This window comes from Candida pseudojiufengensis (assembly GCF_024610245.1).
Source record: "Candida pseudojiufengensis strain CBS 10847 chromosome Unknown scaffold7, whole genome shotgun sequence".
Lineage (NCBI taxonomy): Eukaryota > Fungi > Ascomycota > Pichiomycetes > Serinales > Debaryomycetaceae > Lodderomyces > Lodderomyces pseudojiufengensis.
The window spans coordinates 48,044-72,827 of NW_026261527.1; the positions used below are offsets into that span (position 1 = coordinate 48,044).

The following is a 24,784-nucleotide window of genomic DNA, read 5'->3' on the forward strand; positions in this document are numbered from 1 at the left end:
ACCTCACATCAAACATTAGTGAATTGACAACTGACTTCAAATTTAATTCATCCTAGTTCACCATCACTTATCTTATAACCAACTATGGCTAAGCGCCAGGCAACTGAACAAATCACAAGAGATGATTTTAATGAAAATCTACAAGAACATGAAGAAGCCAATGGCCGTCCGATTAAAGCATCATCTCAAGTTCTCTCAAGTAGGAAGATTTTAAAACCCAGGAGCAAATTAGGTGGGGATCAAAATGGGTTTGCTTCTACTCCATTCAAAGTACAGCAAAGCTCGTTTAATTTTGCTCAACCCTCCAAACCAACAAATGAAAAAGACAATAAAATCAAAGCATTAAATGATAATTTCATACAAAAAATTAATGAACTAAATAAATCAAATACAATAACAAACTTTACCAAAATTGCTGAAAAATATATTGCATATTTTAAAGAGATAGAAAACTCGGATACAACAAAATCACAAAAATCACAATCACTACCTCCACCAAAAATAGAACAAATTGATGAAATTCAAGATGCAAAATCAGACGTAGAAAGTGAGGAAGAGAAAAAACAAGTTAAAATCCAAGGTCCTACATTCAGCTTTAATAATTCATCAACCGTCACTAAATCCCCATTTACATTTGATCCTAAAAAGATTGCGAAAATAAATGCACCAGATTCTGATGAATCTGAAGATGAGGTTCAAATTAAAGGACCTACTTTTCAATTTAATAAGGAAATAAAAGATAATGTATTCAAGCTCCCCACCAATTCAACAAGTACTTCTTTTTTCAAACCTTCTACAACTGAACCACAAGCTAGTCAAGTAAATAACACATCTACAACTTTCAAATTTGGAGCTGGGACTGACCAGAACTCGCAAGAACCATCTAAGTCACCTTTCTCATTCACCTCAACTTCAAAACAAACGGACCCAGAAAAACCAGTATCATTTGGATCAACCAACAGTAATTCTGCCTTTTCTTTTGGAACTTCCCAACCGACTGATTCCAGTAAATCTGTATTTTCATTTTCAAAACCAAGCACTGGATCAAGCGAAACAAGTAAAGCATTTTCATTTATATCACCTGACGCTACCGCAAAAAAAGAAGATGCAGTCAAATCAAGTGGTTTTTCATTTCCTAAACCAACAGAACAAAATAATGCTTTTTCTTTTGGAGAAACTAAAAAATCTGTCGACGCAGGATCATCAACAGAAACAAGTAAGGACTTTTCATTCAAGCCTGCCGAATCAAATAAACCATTTTCTTTCGGAGCAACTAGTCAACCTTCAGAGAAAGCTTTTTCATTTGGAGCTAAAAGTACTTCCGCAAACAAAGACACTGAATCTAACAACACACCTTCCAATCAATCTGAATCAACTAAACCTTCAACTTTCACATTCCCTAAATTTAACGAATCTGGACAAAAGGATTCAACTGACAAACCTTCATCATTATTTGGAGCAAAACCTTCTTCAAATTTTTCATTCACTCCGGCATCATCAACTACAACCAACTCTGCGTTCAGTTTTACTAGTTCTAATACTAATACCACTTCAGCATTCAATTTCAAACCCTCATCCAATACTCTAGCATCAAATTCAAATCCATTTGGAGGTATAAACAACAACAAAGAAAATCAAAACACAGAAGAATCAGTTGAAGAACATGAAGTCGATACAAATTTCACTCCTATAACACAAATGAATGAGAAACAAGACACTCCATCTGGTGAAGAAAATGAAGAAACAAAATATACAATAAGAGCTAAATTAATGGAATTTAACGCATCGGATTCAACAAATCCTTATGTGAATAAAGGTTTAGGTGATTTAAAAATACTACATAATAAAATCACTGGGAAATCAAGAATTTTAATAAGAGCTGAAGGAAGTATGAGAGTTTTATTAAATACATTAATCTCAAAGGATATATCTTATGATTCAATAGGCAACGGAAATTTGATAAGAGTTCCAGTATTTGAAAATAATAAAGTTGTAACTTACATAATTAAAGTCAAAACAGCAGATGATGGAAAAATTTTATTACATACAATTAATGAATCTAAATAAAATTACAAGAAAGCTATATACAAGTGTCTATTTGTTTTCCTCATCCTTTTTATTATCTAAATTAAAAAATTTACCTAATTTTTTCCCAATTCTTGCTAATTTAGAAGGATGTAAATCTTTTTCATCCATTTCATCATATTTTAAAGCATCTTCAACATCTAATTGCCAATCTGAATCATTTCTTTTAGCATTTTTATCATTAAAAGCATCTGCTAAAGCTTCAAGTAAAGCAGTTTGAGTAGGAGTTTCAGCTACCAACGTTTTAACATTTAAAATGACATCTAAATTACCTCTATTGTTTAAATTCCTATTTATAGGTACACCCTTTTCTGGTATTGTTAATTTTCTTCCATTTTGAACACCTGGTCTTATTTTTAATTTAATTTTTTGTCCATCCAATGTAGGAACTATAATTTCACCTCCTAATGAAGCAGTAGTCATCAATATATCTTGAGTCACTACTAAATCATTTTTATCTCTTTTGAAAATTGGATCTTTTTCCACACTAATTCTAACTATTAAATCACCATTCCGAAGTTGATTATATTCATCTTTTGTTACAAATGGTGCATCTCCTGCTCCAGGTATCCTTATTCTAGATCCATCACTTATTCCAGGAGGAATGTCAACAGTAGTCGATTTCGGTATTTCTTGAACACCATTTCCATGACATGTATTACATTCATCTGATTTTGATATTGTTACTCCAGAACCTTGGCATGTTGGACAAGTTGATGACATGTGGAATCCTCCCATAACATGAGTTGCTTGACCAGATCCATGACATGTAGGACATGTTTGTTTTTTAGCTCCCAGTTTTAATCCACTTCCTTTACAAGTAACACATGAATCAACTACTTTATAATTTATAGTTATTTTACTTCCAAATATACTATCTTTAAATGGTATCTTTTTTAAAACTTCAACATTATCACCAACATATTCTGTAACAAAATGTGCTCTTCCTTGTGATTTACTTCTTCCTCCACCTGTAAATGCTTCTTTAAATAAATCTTCAAAATCAAATCCCATACCTGAAAAAGGATTTCCTCCAGCTGCTCCTCCAAAACCTGCTCCACTTGAAAACCCTGCAAATGGATTTCCTGCCCCACCTGCTCCTGCACTACCTCCAGCATATGGATTTGGATTTCCATTTTCATCAAATGCATTTGGACCAAATTGATCAAATTGTGCTTTTTTCTCTTTATCTTTTAATATTTCATAACTTTGTTGTATCTTATGGAATTTTTTTTCAGCATCTTTTTCTTTATTAACATCTGGATGAAATTTTTTAACTAAATCATAATAAGCTTTTTTGATTTGTTTAGGATCAGCAGATTTATCTACACCTAAAGTATTATATGGATCGTAGTTTATGAATTTTATAGGTGAAGAATGAAAATTTCTTCTTAAAAGATTGTATCGGCAATATTGAGTTTTCGGTATACATTTCTTCAAACACGTTGTGGTAATTATTCTCATTTTTGAGATTTTTTATGATGATAAGTTGTGTGAGTTTAGAGATGCTCTGAATCTTGAGATGTAGAAATTAGGATTAGATACAGATTCTAATCTTTTATTGTGTGCTACCAATTGGGTTACTAGAAAATTCTGCTAGCTGATGTAGAAAGTTGAATGTGGCGACGAATGTAATAATTATTCTACGTTCTAAATTGACTAATGTTGATAGCTGATTGTCAAATTCGTAATGATGGAATAACTTGCTAATGAAAAGAAAGCAAGAGTTGTGAAGGTCCGAAGCTTCAGTATCGCTTGCATCATGAAATAGAGTTTGATTGATCTTTAATTAATCGACAATCACGATTTCACATTAAGATGTGCTTGAGGTCATTGGATTAACTGTATATCCCACCACACGCTTACCGGTTGATGTAAGAGACGATGTCGCTGATAATGTTGTAAGTAACTAACAATAAGTTTAAAAAACCCGTCTGAGCTTTTTCCCTTTTTGAACACCTATAAAAGCATGTGAAATATTTAAGGCTATTATTAAATTGGTATGTTTTGATTCTCAATTTGTCCTTTAAAAGTTGAGTTCTGATATAAATATTATGTGGACCAAATGCTATTTCTTTTTCGATTATAACTTCTTATACAATAAATCTGCATATAAGATAATTAATTTTGTACTTATAAATCCTCAATATAATCATTAGTCATGAAGAATCAACGAAACTATCTATCTTTTCCTTATTACTCAGCAATTTTATACCAAACCAGTTGATTGTTATAGCCGCTAATTAAGACTTAGTGAATGGCATGATCAGTTATATTTATTTGGGTTATCAAGACTTCCAATTGTCAATCATAGTAAAAATGAAAAAATAAAAATAAAAATCATGTTATTACACGACGTTTCATTTACTATTGTTAATTCCTATTTAGGAATTAAAAGGGTTAAATATGAAACATATTTAATAATAATAATAATATTTAAAAAATTAATTTATATCTTTTAGATTATATTTATATCCTACTTTTTCCCATTTTCGTTTTAAATATTTTTATATATTTTATGTGTTTAGATATTACACAGTCAATATGTTTTCAGTTATTTATCATCATATTTGTCATTCTAATTTATATTATTACTATTCCATTAATGTTGGTATTACTTGGTACCTAGTTAATCATACAATATATTCAAGATTATCAGTCTTATTACATATCAATCGCTGGCTCCTCACTAGACTCATAAAGGATTTTAAATATTGAATAATATTACTCAAATATTTTAAATCATAGATCTATTGACTTAACGCTGCAAAATAACTTAGTTGTCAAACTTTTGAATTTCATTTCCTTATAATTGCTTCAGCCTTGAAAAAATTGGAGGTTCATTGTATCGCGTACTATTATATTTCAAGCGGGAGATGAATTAATTGACAAAATTCTCAATATGACAGAAGAAGTCTTTAACATAGAAACTTTGTGGGTTCTCGATAATAAAAAGAATAATTGTGTTACTACATTGAACAAATCAATGCTGAGAGGGGAATATACAGTACTTCGTTGTGATCATGTTTAGGTGGGGTTTTTTTTCCTAAGCATTGTTCACAATGAAGTACTTTTGCTTCACTCTTAGCATTCAAAATAGATTGGTACACTCATTTGATGCCTGTTCAAATGAAGCGATATCATTAACATCAGTAGCATCTTCCAAAGTCTGATACAGAAAGGTATCAGGTTGTAATAGTCTCTAGCCTATTTGGTAGATTAAATATGGTAAAAAAGATAGTTGAAAGTTGTAAATGATCTTTCATTTCTTCCGTGATGTTCTTCTGGGTACTTTTTATAAATTTTAAAATGTCACACAAAAGCATGGCTTTTTCTCTCAAAGTGTTTCAAATAATAGCATCGATTAGAAACAGGAAGTGGAAACTTCATTAATATAAATCATCCATGGTATATGAAGGATATCTACAAAATAGATCACAACTTGTAAAATGAAATAAACTACATTCTAACTTAGTATTTGTTGTAATTTTCTTTTTATGCAAAAGATCTAATAACTGCGAAGTTTTAACCAAAATAATTTTTATTTACCTACAAATTATCTATAAAATCTAAAGTCACTCTCACAAAAAAATATCTTCCAACTTAATAAATATTGGTTTTGATTGAATATGTAATACTACCCATTCAAACTAAGTAAATTTCAAGATTATTTATATATAATTCTTTAGTGTTATTTTGGTGAGATAAGAAATCATATTTTTGAAAGTCGTGTGGATATCATTTTCTTTTTTCTTTCTTTTTTTTGCGCTTTAAGAAAATTGTGTCTCGCACTTCTCTTTTTTTTTTAAATGCTCTAACAAATATATTTCGAGTGAACAAAAATTTCAATAGTCATTCTAAAAACACCAAAAAAGCATGCGGAAATGGCAGGATTTGAACCTACGAGCCACGAGGGCACTACCGCCTGATGGTAGCGTGATAAACCAGCCTACACGACATTTCCTATGCGGATTCGAACCAGGGTTCTCTAAATGCAAATGACCGCTAGGCCAAATATCATTTTTTTGAATTTTTTTGCTATTAAAATATCGGTCCGACAGACATCCGATGCATTTGATACACCCTTTAACGCTAGCTTATGGACCTACTCTCTCTCAACTAGGTCTGTTATTTGTGTGATGAAATTGAGCTCCACCCCTGACTTAAAAAACCACCCCAACACATGTTTTTCTAATCTCATACATGTCACTGGTTGCTTGCCACTAGGAAATGACCATGCCACACTAAGAAAATGAGGACAGGGGCATACTGTTCATTTCTTATTTGTCAATGTAACGTTAATTGTATTGTAAAAAAAAAAAAAAAACGTTTCTGCAGCTTTTTGCAGCAATCTGGAACAAGGTTTATGAAGTCGAAGATATTTCAAAATTTAGATGGGCTTCATTACTCTAAAAAAGCATGGCAATAGTAGTTCCCAATAACTCGTTTAATATCAAAGTTTCAATACATTCATTCTTTAAGCATTATGTCTGTCTTGCTTTGTATTAGGCATTACGAATTAATATCTTTTCAAGCAATTGAGTTTCATAATTAAATATAATATACAGGATTAATCAAATTAATTATAGTTTTAAGCTACCATAATTTTGATTTTTCTTTAATAGCTCATTTACTTAATCACAGGTGCGAAACTGTGCTTTGGTCATGAGTTGAAGAAGGTAGTTTGGTTATAATTAGACTCAGAAGATTTTATCATAAGTACAATCAATATCGATCAAATAAACTTTCAAAGCGCAATTTTTATGCACACAAAAAGATAGATTTTTTAGATTAAATGTTGGACACAAAATTGAGTGATAATAGAAGTTGGATGTTAATTATTAAATTTCGGATCTTTTTTTAATTTCAATACTTTATGCTTCGTTAAGTTCCAGATACCTTAAGCTAATAAGTTTTTTTTGAATGATTTGAAGGAGAAAAACCACCGACAAACTTATTATAATGTTAATTTGTTATTCACTTAATTTGTCGCTATAAAATAGTACAACAATCATAATCAAGTCTGAAGATTGTGTGAGATAGGCTTGAATTTCGCAAGAGCTTAGAGCTTCTTCAGATTATTCGGGATTTCAAAAGCAGATTGTAATAAAGCGTTACATAACTTTTAAAAACTTATAATCAATGAATGTGTAATTTGAAGTGGTGACTACAATTGATAAGTGATTATAATTTCATCGACGTAACTTGTAAGATTCAAATTGAAATCAAAACATAGTACTTTTTCATAATGATAGTGCTTAGTAATTTGTATTAGCTATTTGTTTAAATAAATTGTATAAATAAAATTATAGATCGTTAAATTCAGGGCTCAAAAAAGTTGCAACGATATAACGCTTTTCCTTCATATTTTACCAAATTACAACAATAGCTGCTCCTTGCTGCACTTAAAGTTTATCAGAACTTCAAATTGGACTGGCATAAAAGAGTCGATTTAAACATGAAAATGAACTTTCGGAACCAAATTTTATTAAGCGAACATATGAACATGTCGAATATGACTCTTGCAGTCCAGGCAGTGCAAGAATCAATGGTGATTAAGTGGGACAAGATTCCAATGCATAAAAGTCGAAGATTTCGTTTACTTCTACCATAGAACCATTAGCTATTATTTGTAGTTTGATACTGAATTTTTAACAATAATTATGTCATTGGTTTTGGAGTTTTTATGAAGAAGCAAATTGACAAGATCCACTAACTTAACAAATGACCTAAATTAATTCATGGGACAAATCAAAAGATCTAGATAGAAAATATTTTAAATGAAGTAGTAAAGAAATTTATTGGGATTCAATATAATTTTCTATAACAGATGAATTGTTTTAGATATAAAATCTAAAAACTTCTATTGGTAGATGAAATAGTTTGTGAATAATTTCATCGATAAGTTTTGAAATATTTCATGTGGATGAAGCAACAAGTTGTTAATTAGCATATGTTTTTGTCGCTTCCGCATGGTAATGATACTGTTATGTCTTTTATTATGTTCTTCTAAATATACCGAAGTAATAAAACTTTGTGGCGTCGCTATACCATTTCTGTCCTGATGAGTTGCTATTTTCCAAACCCAAATACAAGCACGTTTAATTATATTGCCAAATATTCCACATCAGTGAATTTACTCCTCCAAAAATTGCGATAATAAGTTTGATAAAGTTGATTGGGAAATCGTTATCAAATTAATAACAATACTTGAGCCAAATTCGATTCAACTAAATTTGCAGTAACAACTAGGTGTTTACCAGCGGAGTTTAAATTAAATGTAAGTTGACATAGTCATTTATTGTAATTTGCTTTGTTAATCTCTCCGATGAACTAATTTTCGAATCAAATCTTTTAGCTAGTTGATAGTGATATTGTCATGGACTCTGAATTTTTTCTTTGTGGCTGGTTTGACACTTTATTTATGTGAATATTTACCAAATTCTGCAAACACCTAAACAATTTGAAGTATCATGAATTCGTATTTAGTATATTTCGAGGTTTTTGCTAACCCATACTTTGAGATAACAATAAATAGTGTTAAGATATCATCAATTGAGGTTGATATCACAGGTAGTGTAATTTTCCAATTTCTAATATTAGAGAATTCAAAATTTCAACAAACAAAAAATCATAATCAAAAGGTGTCAAGTAAAAGCAAATATAATAATACGTTAAACAACAATGGTATGTTAGTCAATTGAGGTAAACCATTAAGTCAAAATACTAACTAATATTATAGTCAAGATCAGGGTATGTCAATTTACTTGTTTTAAACGTTCTAACTCATACTAACTAATCTAGAGTTCAAGTTGCTGATGAATCACTTACAGCATTCAATGATTTAAAATTAGGTAAAAAATATAAATTCATTATTTATACCCTTAATGATGCTAAAACAGAGATTGTTGTTGATGAAACTTCAACTGATGGAGATTATGATTCATTTTTAGAAAAATTACCAGAGAATGAATGTAAATATGCTGTATATGATTTTGAATATGAAATTGGAGGAGGAGAAGGTAAAAGAAGTAAGATTGTATTTTTTACATGGTCTCCAGATACTGCTCCAGTTAGAGCTAAAATGGTTTATGCATCTTCTAAAGATTCATTAAGAAGAGCATTAAATGGAGTTGCTGCTGATATTCAAGGTACAGATTTTTCAGAAGTTGCTTATGAATCAGTCTTAGAAAGAGTTAGTAGAGGTGCTGGATCTCATTAATGGTAAGATTAATTAATAAAATTTTAATGTAATACTTTTGTTTTAAAAAAAAATTGACGCGAAAATAATTGTAAACAAGTAATATTGATATAACTCTTATCAAACATGTCTACTACTAAATTACCTAGAGCAACACTAGCGGAGAAGATAAGGGTACTTGATTATTATCATTCATCAAATAGTTCACAACTTAAAACTGTTGATATATTTAAAAATGAAGTAGCAATAAGTACTTCCTCACTTAGTGAATGGATTAAAAATGAGCAAGAATTGAGAACAAGATATAGTCAAGATGATTTTAAAATGTCTAAAAATAGTAAAAGAAAAGCAACTTTCAAATATGAAAAGATCAACAAAGCAATGGATAAATTAGTTCAAACTAGATTAGAAAAAGGTGAACCTATTAATGAACCTATACTACGAGAACATTGGTCAATTTATGCACATCAATATGGAGTAGATGATCCAAAGAGATTAAACAGTTTTAGTCATGGTTGGTTGAGTCAATTTAAGAAACGACATGGATTAAAGAAATCTAAAAAAGAAAAACCGACTGTTGAATATCCTAATGTTGATCCAGTTTTGAATGAAGTAAATTCAGCAACACAAGCTCCAACACAACCACCACCACCTCAACCTCAATTACAACCACCACAAGCTCAACCACAACCACAGACTCAATCACAATCACAATCTCAACCCCCTGTTTCAGATGTTGATGTCGAAAGATTTATTTTCGTACATGCTGATAAATTTTTCCATAATCATCAAAATCAATACCCCAATACTTTCAACATATTTCAAAAGTTCAAGGAATCATTCTTTGATGAAAGATTTGCTTCCAGAAATGCTTAATATTTTCCAATTTTTAATTCTTTCTAGGATATGTATTTGTAAAATCTATTTCATTCACTTCTATTTTGATAATTGGTTCAATTGTAGTTTCTTTCTTCTCTGAACATTTACATTTATCACATTGTTTAGTGCATTCTTTTGGTGTGGTGGACATTGTTGATTCTTTGTTGATTTTGGTTTTTAAATCTAAATTTGTATCATGTTTTGCATAAAGATAATTTCGAAGTGCCATTTTGTAACACCGATTATGGAAAAAAGCAGCCTATCACAACAGCCTATCACAACGAATTATCACAACAGTCAATCACAACAATCTATCCCAACAGGTAACAATTATAAAACAGATAAAAAAGATACAAATTATCAGAGATCTTATCGATTAATATAGAATATAATAAAAATGGTGTGATATTATATTACACAAAATCAACTTGAGTTTTTAGGTGTTAATTTGAAACCAATAATCATTATACCAAGTGCAATTGTTAAAAATTTAAATTTTAAATTATCATCAACTAATTCATCTTTTGGTTTATGTTTTTTACCCAATACATAACTCTTTATATGATTCAACACACCTGTTTCTTCTTCTTCAGATTCCTCTTCCAGAGATTCCTCTTCAATTGGTTGTTGAAATACTTGAGAAGCAAACTTTTTAACAATTTTATCATTAACAAAATTTTGAGAATCTTCTGGTGGTACAGAATTAATTGAAACAGATCTTAAAACTCGTTTTTCATTGATTAATAAATTTTTTGATTCTTCGATTAATTTTGCATCTGAATATTCAAAAGTCATTGATTGCCTTTTAGCAAGCTTTTTAAGGTTCTTTTTCTGCTTTTGTAATTCGAATCCTATATAGGATAATAATTTTTCATTATGTAGTTTTAATGATTGTAGTTCAAATTGAAGTTTTGTGATTTCTTGACGAGTTTGATTACCATAATAGCTAGATCTTTTTGAACTTGATTCAATTTCAGAAGATTCATCATATCCGTTTAACGCAAATAAAGCTTCATTTCTATATTGATTTACTTCATCCTCTTCAATCACAGGAGCAGATGAAAATCTTTTTTCTGAATCATTTTCAAATTCAACTTTTATTGGAATTATATCATGTGAATTATATCTTTGATGTGTTGGTTTTGGACGGATTGATGTTTCTTCTTCGGTAGTTGGAGCTAATTTAAATGGTGATAAAACAAATTCTTTTTTCAAGTCAATTGGTAAAGATTGTCTTTTTAAATTTTTGATAGCTGGATCTGGAGATGGTGGGAAATGTTGTTTTGGAGGTGAAGGAAATTGGAAATGAGACGTCATTTTAACAGATCCTGAATCTTCATCTAGACTTGTTGTATGTTCTGTATTTATAAATTCATCCATAATTTCTTCATCAGTTGTGGGAGTTAATTCTTCATTTTTATGAGTTAAATATTCTATTTGATCCATTAATACCGATTTTGATTCTTTCTCAACATCAAATTCATTCTCAAGAATTTTATAATCTTTCAATAGCTTCTCATATTTTGTAACTAATTCTTGATCAGGTACTACGTTGTTTGAATTGAGGATTTGAATTTTCTTACGAAGTCCTTCAACAACTTGTTTATACATAGATTCATTCTTGATAGATATATCTTCAATCTCTTGTAATTTCATCTCCAACATTTGTATATCATCTTTACAAGTTCTATTTTCAAGTTGTAGTATATTGATCTCTCCTTGTTTTAATTCTAATTCCTCCTCTATTTGTTGTTTTTCCAATTTTAATTGATCATACTTCAATAATATATCAGCGAATCGTCGTTCTATTTCATCATAATCTTTTCCTTTATTTAGTAATGAGTTATTATTTGATAATATCTTGGATGGTGATTTCTGTAAATGTATTGGACTTTGTGATTGTATCGTTATATCATCCATGTTGTTTGATGATATTGGTTGTTGTTAATTTATTTGTTTATTTTTTTTTTGTTATATTAATTTTCTGTATGGAATGTTAAACGATTAGAGATAATTTTTAACAAGATATGGAAAAATGATGTGATTAACACGTTTTTGAACAGATCATTGACAAACGATTAACATATGTATACTCCACGATCATAGAATTGCTTCATTCAGGCTTGAACTAAGTCGTGTCATCGATTTGTTAGCCTTAAACTCTAAATTTTATAACCGAAACGTTCGAGTCAATTCGTAATTCGTAAATCGTAAATTTATGTTTTATACAACACTATATACAAGTGATTCCTATCTATGCATTGACGCTGTTGCTTCATTAGAATCATGAATATCCATTTTGATCAACACTGATTGAGCATTAACATTCAAAACTATTTGAGAGGTCTTAAAATCCATTTATTGTTGTGAAAATGCCATCTCAATGAATAAGTGGGTTATATTTGCAGTAATGCAAGTTTATCAACGTTTCATCATGATGCGTTCAATGCTTGTTCTATAGATGTGCCTGGATTAAGATTATGCTTTATATCATGTTTCATAATACTTGCCCTCAAAATCCTTGGATCTTTCCTTAAAGTTCTCAAAAGTTGAGCTTGAACATTACTTGATGAGTCAAATCCCATTATAAAATGATAACCTTGAAAATGTCTTTCTTGTTCTTTTGATATTATTTTCGGTAATGGTTTTGCTCCTAAACTTGTAATATCTCTTATTATTCCTCTATTGTTTAAAATTAATTTACCAACCGTGGATGCAATTTTAGTAGCTTCCTTTGTAACATGAAGTGGATCCGTTATACGAGCTATAGCAAATAATTCGTAATACATTGTGATGTTGTTGATGTTCCTATCTGAAATTTTTTCAAACAAGAAATTTTCGAAAGTAAGATTACAGAAGTGCGTGCGATAAATTGTGGAAAGTAAATTCAGATCTTCATTATATAGAGCTGTGAATGTATCAGTATCGATGAAGTCTTAGAAAGACAACGAGACCGTTATTTGGCGAATTAACAAATCGCTCTCGATCAATTTCCTGGTGAGTGATAATGAATGGAGTTTTGAAAATTTTTGAAATTTTCATGCAAAGCTGGCGGATTTTTATTTACCCCAACAGTATTTAAGTTTTTCATCCCTTTAATACAAGACTCAAAGACATATCATTCAGAATTGACGTCAATGACGAGTTCTATCAATAAATCCACAAGTGTTGACTTCCTTTGTGGTTGGTCAAGAAAACTTTGAATGCTCAATTATTTGTTTATTTTAAATTTCAATTCTGATACACGTCACGTGCAATTATCAATGTATAAATCAGCAAAGATTGCAAAATATTTTCAAAAACTTACACCAACCAAACCAACTTCAAAAATGGCTACAAACATCACCTGGCATTCAAACTTAACTCACAAAGAACGTGCGTCACTTAGAAAACAACAAGGTGTAACTGTTTGGCTTACAGGTTTATCAGCTAGTGGGAAATCAACCATTGCATGTGCTTTAGAACAATCAATATTAAATAGAGGATTAAATTCATATAGATTAGATGGAGATAATGTAAGATTTGGTCTTAATAAAGATCTTGGATTTAGTGAATCAGATAGAAATGAAAATATAAGAAGAATTAGTGAAGTTGCAAAATTATTTAATGATAGTTGTTGTGTTACAGTTACTTCATTTATAAGTCCTTATAAATCAGATAGAAATTTAGCAAGAGAATTACATGAAAAAGATAATTTACCATTTGTTGAAGTTTATATTGATGTACCAATTGAAATTGCAGAAAAAAGAGATCCAAAAGGTTTATATAAAAAGGCAAGAGAAGGTATTATTAAAGAATTTACAGGAATAAGTGCACCATATGAAGCACCAGAAAATCCAGAAATTCATGTAAAAAATGATTCAATATCAATTGAACAAGCTGCTGAACAAATTATAGATTATTTATTAGAAAAAAAATATATTAACTAATTAAATTTATTTTTTTAAACTATCTAATCTTGCTTGTAAATCATCTTCTCCTATAGCTTGTGGTAATTTTTCTTCTTGTTCATTTGTTGTAATTCCACTCGGTGTATCTTTTAAATTTGTATTTAAATCAACTCCAATTTCATCAAGTACTTTACCTAAAATTTCATCAATTTGTTCTTCTTCTCCTAATTCATCTTCATCCATTGCCATTGCATCATCAATTGCATCATCCATAAATTCTTGTTTTTGATCCATTAAATCATTTTCTTTTGCAAATTCTTGAGCTATTCTTGATAATTGTGGTAAATTCATTGATCTATTCATTCCTGATAATACTCTTGTTGCATCTCTCATTGACATTGCCATTTGTTGATTTGACCTTACCGATTGTACTCGTAAAGATATAGCTTGTAGTTGAGCTTTCATAGAATTGAATTTATTAATATATGATTTAGTTCTTATAAGATCTTTTGCTTGTATTTTGGCACTTGATATTTGTCCTTGCTTTGCAGATTTTTTAATATCACTAATTAATTTCTTTTCTTGTTGTTGTAATTTGGTAACTTCTCTTGTTAATTCTCTTTGAGTCTTTTCTAATGCACGTTGATTCTTTCGAAGTCTTTCTTGAGGCGTTAGCCTCTTACCGAATGCCCATTCAAATAATTGTGACATTAATATTGGTGATAAGATAAGATTTAAAAAATGAACGAGAAATTTAAGTTTTGTTTATCTACAATTTATTTTCATTAAACATTAATTTAACAGCTTTTTTTGCCATACCTAGTCCAGCTTGATATCCATAACCACTAGCTCCATAATTATGTATAAGAATTTTTCCTTCATCAAAAAATTCTTTTTCAATTCTTACACCACCATTTCTGCCAGGTCTCAATCCAACAGCAACTCTTAAAATTTCAAGATCTTTTATTTCATTACCATGAGGGTTTTCTGATAAGATTTTGGGGAATAACGTGGTTGTTCGTTTTAATATACTATCAGTATATTCCTTTAACGAATCTGGGTTCCAATCATCTTTTTGATAGTATCCACCTAATATTAATTGATCATGAGAGAATGGTCTCTTGATAATATATGTAGGTTCTCTATTTCCCCAACTTAAAACATTTTCTTGAATATGTGGCGCTTTTATAACAACAACTTGTCCTCTTCCTGGATAAACATTTTTATCATCAACTAAAGCTTTAGCTCCAATACCTGTACAATTGAAAACAATTTTGGTGTCCCCAGAATATGCTTGTACTATGTGAGTTAATTTTTTTTTGGTAAAGCTTATCCCTTGCTTCTCCAAATACTGTTTAAAAGCTAATAAAAATTTTGGACAATTGAAATTCCAAGATAAGAAAGTAATTCCATAAGCTGAGCCAAAAGGTGGTTCTTTAATTTCTTCAAATTCTTGTAAATAACTTTTTAAAGAATTTAATTTTTCATCACTTGGTTTTTCATCCCAATATTCAGTAGATTTATAACGATCTAATCCATTAATTTTCCCCATGGCTGATTGAACTTTATTTAAATTTAAATAAGTATATTTATCAAATTCTAATGTTTCTTTATCATCTCCTGTAATACATGAAAAATTACCACCAGCATAAGGAGATGTAAATTTAATTGATTCATCACCTGGTAAATATTCAGCAATTATTGATATATCATTTGGTGAAGTTCCATTCTCTATTAATGTAAAAGCTGTATATAATCCAATTATACCAGATCTAAGTAGTTAGTATTTGCTAGGATCTTCGATGCTGTTCTTCACATACCCTACTATTACAATCTTAGTCATTACTCAATCCTGTTGCAAAATTTATTTGTTCGAATATGCTGCGAAACAAAGAAAAGAAAAATTTGATGAAAAATATAGAATGAACAAAAGAGTTAAAGTTCGAGTTCACGTAGTATAAATAAATCGATAAACGAAGACCGTATATATTAAAGATTATATTATTCATTTTAAACATAAGCAAACAAACTTATTAAAAATTTAATCCAGCAGCAAATGAAGATGTAATTGATTTAATATCATCTTCAATATTTTCACCTTGATATCTTCCACCATCATATTTTTTATCTAATTTATTTAATTTTGAATAAAAATTTGCACTTATTGTATTTGAATTATCATAATAATCATTTTTACCATTAAGAGATGGCCATAATTCATCTCTTAATTTTCTTGTAGAACCATTTTTACTTGCATTTATACCACTATTTGAATAACTCATTGTACTTGCAGAATCAAAATTTGTTGATGAAAAAGTTGTTGAAGGGGCTCCAAAAGGTTTTCTAACACCACCATTTTTATTATTATCTCTTGCTTGATAATTATTTAATTGAACCATTGATAATTGTAAATTATCTAATGGACCATCAACTAAACAACCTTTTTCTCTAAAATGTATTAATAAATGATTCCAAAGTTTATTTCTACATAAAGCTCTTGGATTTCCTAATACTAATAAACCATATTTTGCTCTTGTTAATGCAACATTTAATCTTCTTGGATCACTTAAAAATCCAATACTTTGAGAATCATTAGCTCTAACACAACTTAATATAATAAAATCTTTTTCACGACCTTGAAAAGCATCAACACTTGTAATTTCAACTTCTAAATATTCATCACGTTTATCTAATATGGTTGAATTCATTGACATAAATTGAACTAAATAAGCACGTTGACCTTCATAAGGTGTAATAACACCAATTTGTTCTGGTTTTATACCATCTTTAAATAATCTTGTAATAATTCTTTCAACATTCATTGCTTCAACTCTATTTAAATAAGAATTTCCACTACCACTTAATTCTTCTCTACCATAATTTGCCCAAAACATCATTGGATTATCAATAACTGGCCATGGAAAATTTGCTTCATCTACTAAACGATCTTCACTTGTAACACCATTTTGTAATGAACCTTCATAAAACATATTACTTGGAAATTCAGATAAACATGGATGCATTCTATATTGAACTTCCAATCTAATTGGAACATGACCTAAAAATACTAATCTTTCAAATAATGATTGTTTTAATCCTGCATCTGCTGCTTTTCTATCTAATATAACTGGACCTAATTGTTGATGATCACCAACTAATATAACTTGTTTAGCTCCCTTTACAATAGGAATTAAAACTTCAGGTTCAGAAGCTTGAGTACTTTCATCAATTAATACAGTTCTAAATTTAAATTGTCCAAGACGTTTATCAGCTGCACCAACACAAGTACAACAAACAACATCACAATTATTTAAAATTTTTAATTCAGTTGATCTTAAATTTTTAATATAATTTTTTGAATCTTCCATTGATAATTCTCCAACTTCATTTTTTAATTTTATTAATTTTTTTAATTCTCCTTTTGCTTGTTTATCAACTATATTATGTAAAGCTAAATGACCAACTGAACTTTCAACATCTTCTCTTGATTTTGCAGTTAATCTAACAACTTTTAAACCTAATGAATCTAATTTTGAAGCTAAATGATCAACTGCAACATTTGATGGTGCACAAACTAAAATTTTTTCTTTATTTAATTGTGATAAATGATAAATAATTGTAGCTGATGTAACAGTTTTACCAGTACCAGGTGGACCTTGAATTAAAGATAAAGGTCTTTGTAAAACTGATCGAACAGCATTAGTTTGTGAAATATTTAATTCAGTTAATTTTGGATGTGAAAATCTTTTTGGCATTTTAATATCAAATTCAACTGGTGCAACATCATGACCTAATAATTTATGATAAATATATGAAGAAACTGATTCATCATCAGTTGCAAAATCTTTCATTGCTTGTTGCATACGATCATATGAAGTTCCTTTCCATACAAATTCAGCAGTAAAATCTGTAGTTAAATTAGTTGGTGGTAAAATTTTTGAAGCATTTAATTCTAAAGTAAATTCTTCTTGATATGAATTTGGTAACCTCAAGATAAATCCATGACCTTCCCATGGTTCACCTTGATTACCATTATATCTTAAAATAATTTCATCTCCAACTGCAACTTTTAAATCAGTTGATTCAAAAGTTGATAAAGTAAAAGATGCTAAATGTTTATTATTTAAACCTAAAGCCCATTTAACTTGAATATGTTCTAATGCTTGAGATTCTTTTAAATTTTTATCATAATCAGCTTCTAATTTAACTAAAGGTCCAAAAGATCTTTGATATTGAAATCCATCATTATATCTCATCAAAATGGGTAAAACTTCTTCTTCTTGAACATCTGTATTTTCAATATCATTAATAGTAGCATCTCTATTTAATCTCCATTGAGCTTCTAATTTTGAAATTTGTTGTGGTGTAATCATAATAGAATTAATTAATGCTTCTTCTGATGGTGCAGGTGCTAACCATGAAAGAAATTGTCTATCTTCAATTAATGATTGCCAATGACTTGTATCCCAATTTATATCTTTTGATCTTGCACAAGGTAAACGACATAATATAACAACAACAGATTCTTGTTTTGCTGATACAAATCCCAACATAAAAACATTTTTATTTCCACAATTATAACATTCTAAAGTTGTATCACCTAAATCTGATTCTTCATGTAAACTAACTTGATTATGACGTGACATAACTAAATGAGTAACAATATGAGAACTTGATGAATTTGTTTTTGAATTACAAAACCATTTATTACATGTATTACATTTAATAACTGAATTTGGTGTATGAACACCACAATAAGCACAAGCATGTTCTATTGTTTCAATAGGATTATTACCAATTGTTTCAGTAGTATCAAAATCATGTTTACGATCTTCATCAAATGGTAGTTCTTCTTGAGGATGTTCAAATCCAAAAGATTTGGTGGTTGATGGATTTAATGAAACTGTTGATAAAGCATTACCATCATTAAAATTATAAGTATCAGAATTCATTTCTAATATGAGTCTTTTTTTCAATTTTTAAATATTCTGTTAGAAAGAAAAATATATTATTGTCCAGTTCTTTCTCTTAGTTGATATAAAAAAATAATGTAAATAAATAACGATATTAGCTAAATAAATACATTTGTGAAAGTTAACTTTTGAATAAATGTGATGTATTCAAATAAGTTTGATTTGATATTTTAAAGTTTATCACTGATTATAACTTAGTTTTGTTTTACTAATAGAAAATGAATTTTAAAACTTTCTTTTGTATAAAATTTTTTTGAAAATTGCATTTATGGGCAGAAGTACACTACTTTTTAAATGTTAGGGGGTATTTATATAAAGTAAGTATTAAATTTTGAAATCAAATCTATTCCATCCACTCTAAATCTCTTTTTATCATTTGTTTTGAAGCCATTATTTAAGCTTGATACTTCTAAAATGCGTGAAAGTAAATAGTTAGTATTCTATGATGGAAAATGCCTCATGTTTACGCATGCTGATATGTCTTTACATTCCTTTACAAAATCAGACAGTATATACATCTTAATTACCTGTGAAACAACATCATTTTGAGAACTAAACCCTCTTTTTTTTTCTTTGAGAATTGATAAATGTACTTTGGCATTTAAACAACTTAAAACTCGAAATTTATTTCTGCAAAGACGAGAATGATATTCTTTAGTTAATACCAGATCAAAAGATGCACCATAAGCTGTGAAAGGTTAAATGCTGATGCTGATTAGTTAAATGATAAAGACTTCTACGTTTCTACAATGCTTGAAATGAGTTTACATTTCCTTAGAATCGATTCGAACTTTATCTCTCAATTAATCAATAGGCGTGTGACAAAAAAACAGTTATCTTTCTACCTGAGAATAGAATTCAGTTATGATCACTTAATTTCAATCTTTGACTCTTAGTTAAAATCGAGTTATCCATTATATGATTTAAGACATCCTTATTGTCAGACACTTTGTTTAAGATAATAGCTAGAAAACTACATACAAAATATTCCTAATAATAGAAATGGAATGTAATACAAAATCAAAACGCGTAAATATTGTTTACATATTTTTAATGTAAGGTACAGGACACACTACACTACACAATATAAGTTATATTACATACATCAAATCTTAACGAAACAACGAAAGCTTCATTCAAAATTGATGATACTTGATCTAATCAAATATAGTGATAGCGGCCTACAATGGATTATTTCAACCAGCGATTGGAAGTGGTCGATTTTTAATTAAGAACTATTATATATCTTTCAGCCATCAACTAAATTCATGAGACCAAAATTTCTAGACCCATTGAAATCTTGATTCATTCGTAATTTTAGATCGCATAACATAAAAAAGTTGAATATTAAATAGAAAGACCAGTCAAAATCCAGGTTTCTATTCTGGCTTTATTGACAAAATTGTAAAGTTTGAGACAGAGTTTAGAAAAGAGTTTGACTCCCAAGGTTGAGGAGAAATTTGCTCAATTCAAAGTCCAAATTTGATTGTTTGTCCCAACTATGCCAACTATATTATATTATATTTAAACTCGCCAGTCAAAGGAAACATCTTATACTTACTAAATTTAGCAGCTCAGATCTTATATCTTTAACTGTATCTGTTCCCTTTTGTTTAATAATTACTTTCTTTCTTTCTTCTACTCGTAAAAATTTTGTTGATGTTTTTTTAAAGAAAAATAAAATATTTTATTTTTTTTTATCAATAGAAATTTTATTTTTTAAATTCTACTCATATTATAATAAATTTCTTTACTTCAACATCAATTTCAATCTAATTACAAACAAGTTTGGGGTTCAGAGTAAGAGAAATAAACAAAGACACGTCAATCACATAGATTAACAAATTGTATAACCATTGGATACCGTACAATACAAGCATTTCGTCAATTGATCAGAACAGATAATATTTTTTAACAAATACTTTGTTTTTACGACCAATATTCAACCAGCCTAAAAACAACAAACAACTACAAACTTCAATCAAATGGATCACAAACTCCCTTATAATAAAATAATTTTACGAGATAAAGGATTATTTCAAGGTAAAAATTTTTCAATATCAAATGATTCAATAAAATGGATTCAAGTATATTCATTATCAATAACAGAACATGGACAATTATATTCATCTGATGAAACAAATAATCATTATTTATTATTACAATCTTTACAATCATGTTTAATTCAAATTATACCAAATTTAAATTCATCAAATCAACAACAATTAAATCAATCAAGACCTTCAATATCAAATAAAAGATCATTTATTAAAAAAAATGGAAATTCCACTAGTGAAAATAATGAAGAAGAACCACCCTCCATATTTATAAAAACTTTTGAAAATGATAAATTATATATTAAAATAAATTCAAAATTAAAATTTGATAATTTAATAAGTAATTTACTAGTATGGCAAAATTTAAAACCTCAAGGATTATCAAAAAAATGGTATAGTGAAAATAAAGTTATAAACAAGACAAATTCTCCTCATGAATTATTAGTTTGTAGATTTAAAGTTTATGGACCATTACCAAATAAATTTAAAAATGTTAATGTTATTCAAGGTCCAAAAGCTCCTATTTATCAACCAAAAATTGATGATTTTACAACTTTAACTGAATCCCCACCACAATCAAATGATAATAATATAAATGAAGGTTGGTTTTTTACAATGGGTGCATTAAATTCAAATGGTATATTAAATTTTATAAGTGAATTAGATGGTACTTTATTATATTCAATTGATATAAAAAATTTATTAACTAGTGAAATTAGAGAAGTTCATAATTCAATTTTTAATAGTTCAAATGTTTTATTTATTGGTCAATTAAAAGAATTAAGATATAATAATATTATTAGAACTACAACAACTCTTAATGCAGATCAATTATTAACTCAATTTTTAACAAGGGATGGTAAAATTATTCCGAATAATCAAAGGATTCTTATTGAATTTCCATTACATATTGATTTAGAAGATTGGTTTGTTGGATTAAATTATTTTGCAAAAAGAGAATATATTGGATCATTTAATGAAGAATCTAAACTACTCAATGATGTTGAAAAACCTCAATTATCAGATTTTCATAAAGCTAATTTTAGAGTTTCTAAAAAAGTTATAATAGATATAATTGAAGCAAAATTTGATCAAATTACTACAAAACGAAATAATACTGGTAAAATTTATGCAGAAGTTAGAATGTGGGGTTATCCATGGTCAAGAACTGCTACAGTAAATCATACAAATAATCCATTTTGGAAAGAAGAATTTCTGACTGATTTACCTATATCAACACAAATGATTCATATTTTAATAAAAAAATGTAATAATAATGATTCAATATATTCATCAAATGATAAACTAATTGGAACTGTTTATGTTACACCCGATATTTTAACAAAACAAATAAAAACAAGTTCAACAATAATGACAAGTAACGAATCAAATGGAATTCAAGTAAATTCAATACCAATGCAAAAAAGCACGAGTCATAATTCAAGTTTAGATATTGTTAGATTAACAATTTATGATCCAAATAATATCCCCATAGGTAAATTATTATTACAAGTGAACCTAAAAGAATATCATATATTATCACCACAATATTTTAAACCACTTGAAAAAATGTTTACAAATGCTCCATTAAAAGATTTAATTAAATTTTGTAATGAAAATGTTCCAACATCAGATTTTGAAAGAATAAGTATTATACTACTAGATATTTTTCAAAGTTTAGGAGTTGAAGATGATTGGTTTAAATGTTTAATGGAAAGTGAATTAGTTAATATTGATATAATAACAAGAAAAAATTATCATAAAAGAAATAGTATTGAGAATGGTAGTAATAATATTAATGGTGCAACAGCTTCTCAAAATAATGTATTTAATACATTATTTCGTGGATCTTCAATTTTTTCAAAATCTCTTGAAAAATATAATATAAGAATAGGACAAGAATATTTGGAAAAAGTATTTGGAGATTTTTTTGCTAAAATTAATAAAGAAAAAAAAAATTGTGAAATTGATCCAAGATATGTTAAATTACAAGAAAGAGCTAAAAGAAAAGGTATTGATATAGATGATGATTTAGATGATATTGAATCAAGTGATGAAGAATATGATTCAGATTTAGAAAAATCCAAAAATGAATCAATAAAATTAATGGTTGAAGAAAATTTTCAAAATCTTTATGAATATATTGAAGAAATTTGGAACAAAATTTATATAACATCAAATGATATACCACAACAAATTAAAACTCAATTAAAAAATTTTAGAACAAAAGTTGAATTAGTTTGTGAACCAGATGATAAAATAACAAGTTTAAATTGTATAAGTGCTTTTATATTTTTAAGATTTTTTTGTCCTGCAATATTAAATCCAAAATTATTTTATTTAGCTAAAAATCATCAAACTGGTAGTACTCAAAGAACATTAACATTAATTGCCAAAATATTATTAAATTTAGCAAATAGACAAGAATTTAGTCCTCATAAAGAACCTCATTTAGTTAAAATGAATATTTTTTTAAGAAAACATCAACAAGAAGTTTTGGATTATTTTGATAAAATAACTGGAAGAAAAAATGATTTTAATGAAAAAATTTTAGATTTAAGTCATGAAGTTAAAAGATTTGATTTAGGTTTAAATCAAACATCAAATGAATTACCTACAACTCCTTATTTAATTGATAAATATCTTAGATTAACTGAAATTGTTTATTTATTAGATTATTCAAAGTTTACTAAGAATGGAAATGGAAATCAACTGCAAATTACACCATTAACTTCTCCTTCCAAAATATTAGAAAATTCAATAGATAATTTAAATGAATTAGATTCAATAAAATTAGAAGAATTACAAATTCAAGAATTGGAAAAAAATAAAAATGTTTATCAAATAGGTTCATTAGAATTTGAAAAACTGGAATTCTTGGATTTAGTTGGTGATAATGAAACTGAAGGATTTATAAAATCTTTATGTAAAGGAAATGAAGAAATTTTTTCATTTATAAATTCAAATATTACATTAAAAGATATTCAAAAACAAAGTACAAAAATAATGAATAGAATAAATGAATTAGAAATTTATTTAGATAATTATGAATTTCCAATAAATTATTTAGGGAATGATAATTTTAAAAATGGTAATGAGCTTAATAACAATAACAACAAGCTATGGTCTAGTTTTACACAAGATATATTATCAAAATCTTGGTTAGATTGTTCAAGAAATTGTTTAATATCACTGGATTTAAATTTAAATTATCAACATACAAATATGAAATTTTTAAAATTAGAAGAAAATGCAATATCAAGTTTAAAATTAAAATTTAATAATAATAATGATTATCAAGACTCAAATCAACAAAATTCTAATCAACCCCAACAACAACTTCAATTAAAATCAAATCCTTCTATATCAAGTTTTAATGATAGTTCATCATTAAGTAATACAACTTCAAGTAGTATAAAAAGTTCAGTTCAAAAATGGTTTAAAATTAAAAACAAATAAATTAAATAACATTATGTAGTTAATTTGTATAAGAAATATGTATTATTATTTTTGTTATAAGTATCATTATTATTTCTTAATTGCAAAAAAAATTAATTGGTTGCAAAAATTTGTTTCATAATTAATTTTGATGTCTCGTAAAAATTTGACTTAAAGTTTCCTATTTCGTAACTCGAATTTTCAAGACAATAACACGTTTACTTTTATAACACAACCCTTAAAACTTTTAAAGTTTCATCT

The 24,784-nt window shown here is 28.1% G+C and overlaps 10 protein-coding genes across 10 annotated transcripts; 5 read left to right on the forward strand and 5 right to left on the reverse strand. All coding sequences in view use genetic code 12, as the record gives it.

The window, feature by feature from the left end:
- Positions 1-84: 84 nt before the first annotated feature.
- Positions 85-2,067, forward strand: KGF55_002007 (nucleoporin; the record flags this gene model as incomplete). The annotated part of the gene is made up of 1 exon (XM_051756644.1): positions 85-2,067. The coding sequence occupies one exon, from the start codon at positions 85-87 to the stop codon at positions 2,065-2,067; it is 1,983 nt and encodes a 660-aa protein (XP_051614995.1).
- A 27-nt stretch (positions 2,068-2,094) lies between these two features.
- On the reverse strand, positions 2,095-3,549 carry MDJ1 (Mdj1p; the record flags this gene model as incomplete). Its single annotated transcript, XM_051756645.1, has 1 exon — positions 2,095-3,549. One exon carries the CDS (start codon positions 3,547-3,549, stop codon positions 2,095-2,097), a length of 1,455 nt encoding a protein of 484 aa, XP_051614996.1.
- Positions 3,550-8,558: 5,009 nt separating this feature from the next.
- COF1 (cofilin) lies at positions 8,559-9,307 on the forward strand (the record flags this gene model as incomplete). The annotated part of the gene is made up of 3 exons (XM_051756646.1): positions 8,559-8,772; positions 8,833-8,838; positions 8,898-9,307. 3 exons carry the CDS (start codon positions 8,559-8,561, stop codon positions 9,305-9,307), a joined length of 630 nt encoding a protein of 209 aa, XP_051614997.1.
- Positions 9,308-9,412: 105 nt separating this feature from the next.
- KGF55_002010 (uncharacterized protein) lies at positions 9,413-10,162 on the forward strand (the record flags this gene model as incomplete). Its single annotated transcript, XM_051756647.1, has 1 exon — positions 9,413-10,162. One exon carries the CDS (start codon positions 9,413-9,415, stop codon positions 10,160-10,162), a length of 750 nt encoding a protein of 249 aa, XP_051614998.1.
- Positions 10,163-10,588: 426 nt separating this feature from the next.
- Positions 10,589-12,085, reverse strand: KGF55_002011 (uncharacterized protein; the record flags this gene model as incomplete). The annotated part of the gene is made up of 1 exon (XM_051756648.1): positions 10,589-12,085. One exon carries the CDS (start codon positions 12,083-12,085, stop codon positions 10,589-10,591), a length of 1,497 nt encoding a protein of 498 aa, XP_051614999.1.
- A 512-nt stretch (positions 12,086-12,597) lies between these two features.
- Positions 12,598-12,954, reverse strand: MRP17 (mitochondrial 37S ribosomal protein bS6m; the record flags this gene model as incomplete). Its single annotated transcript, XM_051756649.1, has 1 exon — positions 12,598-12,954. The coding sequence occupies one exon, from the start codon at positions 12,952-12,954 to the stop codon at positions 12,598-12,600; it is 357 nt and encodes a 118-aa protein (XP_051615000.1).
- A 540-nt stretch (positions 12,955-13,494) lies between these two features.
- On the forward strand, positions 13,495-14,094 carry MET14 (adenylyl-sulfate kinase; the record flags this gene model as incomplete). Its single annotated transcript, XM_051756650.1, has 1 exon — positions 13,495-14,094. One exon carries the CDS (start codon positions 13,495-13,497, stop codon positions 14,092-14,094), a length of 600 nt encoding a protein of 199 aa, XP_051615001.1.
- Positions 14,095-14,100: 6 nt separating this feature from the next.
- Positions 14,101-15,898, reverse strand: KGF55_002014 (IFG3; the record flags this gene model as incomplete). The annotated part of the gene is made up of 3 exons (XM_051756651.1): positions 14,101-14,717; positions 14,875-15,827; positions 15,876-15,898. The coding sequence occupies 3 exons, from the start codon at positions 15,896-15,898 to the stop codon at positions 14,101-14,103; spliced, it is 1,593 nt and encodes a 530-aa protein (XP_051615002.1).
- Positions 15,899-16,088: 190 nt separating this feature from the next.
- NAM7 (ATP-dependent RNA helicase) lies at positions 16,089-19,007 on the reverse strand (the record flags this gene model as incomplete). Its single annotated transcript, XM_051756652.1, has 1 exon — positions 16,089-19,007. One exon carries the CDS (start codon positions 19,005-19,007, stop codon positions 16,089-16,091), a length of 2,919 nt encoding a protein of 972 aa, XP_051615003.1.
- A 2,006-nt stretch (positions 19,008-21,013) lies between these two features.
- On the forward strand, positions 21,014-24,544 carry BUD2 (Bud2p; the record flags this gene model as incomplete). Its single annotated transcript, XM_051756653.1, has 1 exon — positions 21,014-24,544. One exon carries the CDS (start codon positions 21,014-21,016, stop codon positions 24,542-24,544), a length of 3,531 nt encoding a protein of 1,176 aa, XP_051615004.1.
- Between the last annotated feature and the right edge of the window lie 240 nt (positions 24,545-24,784).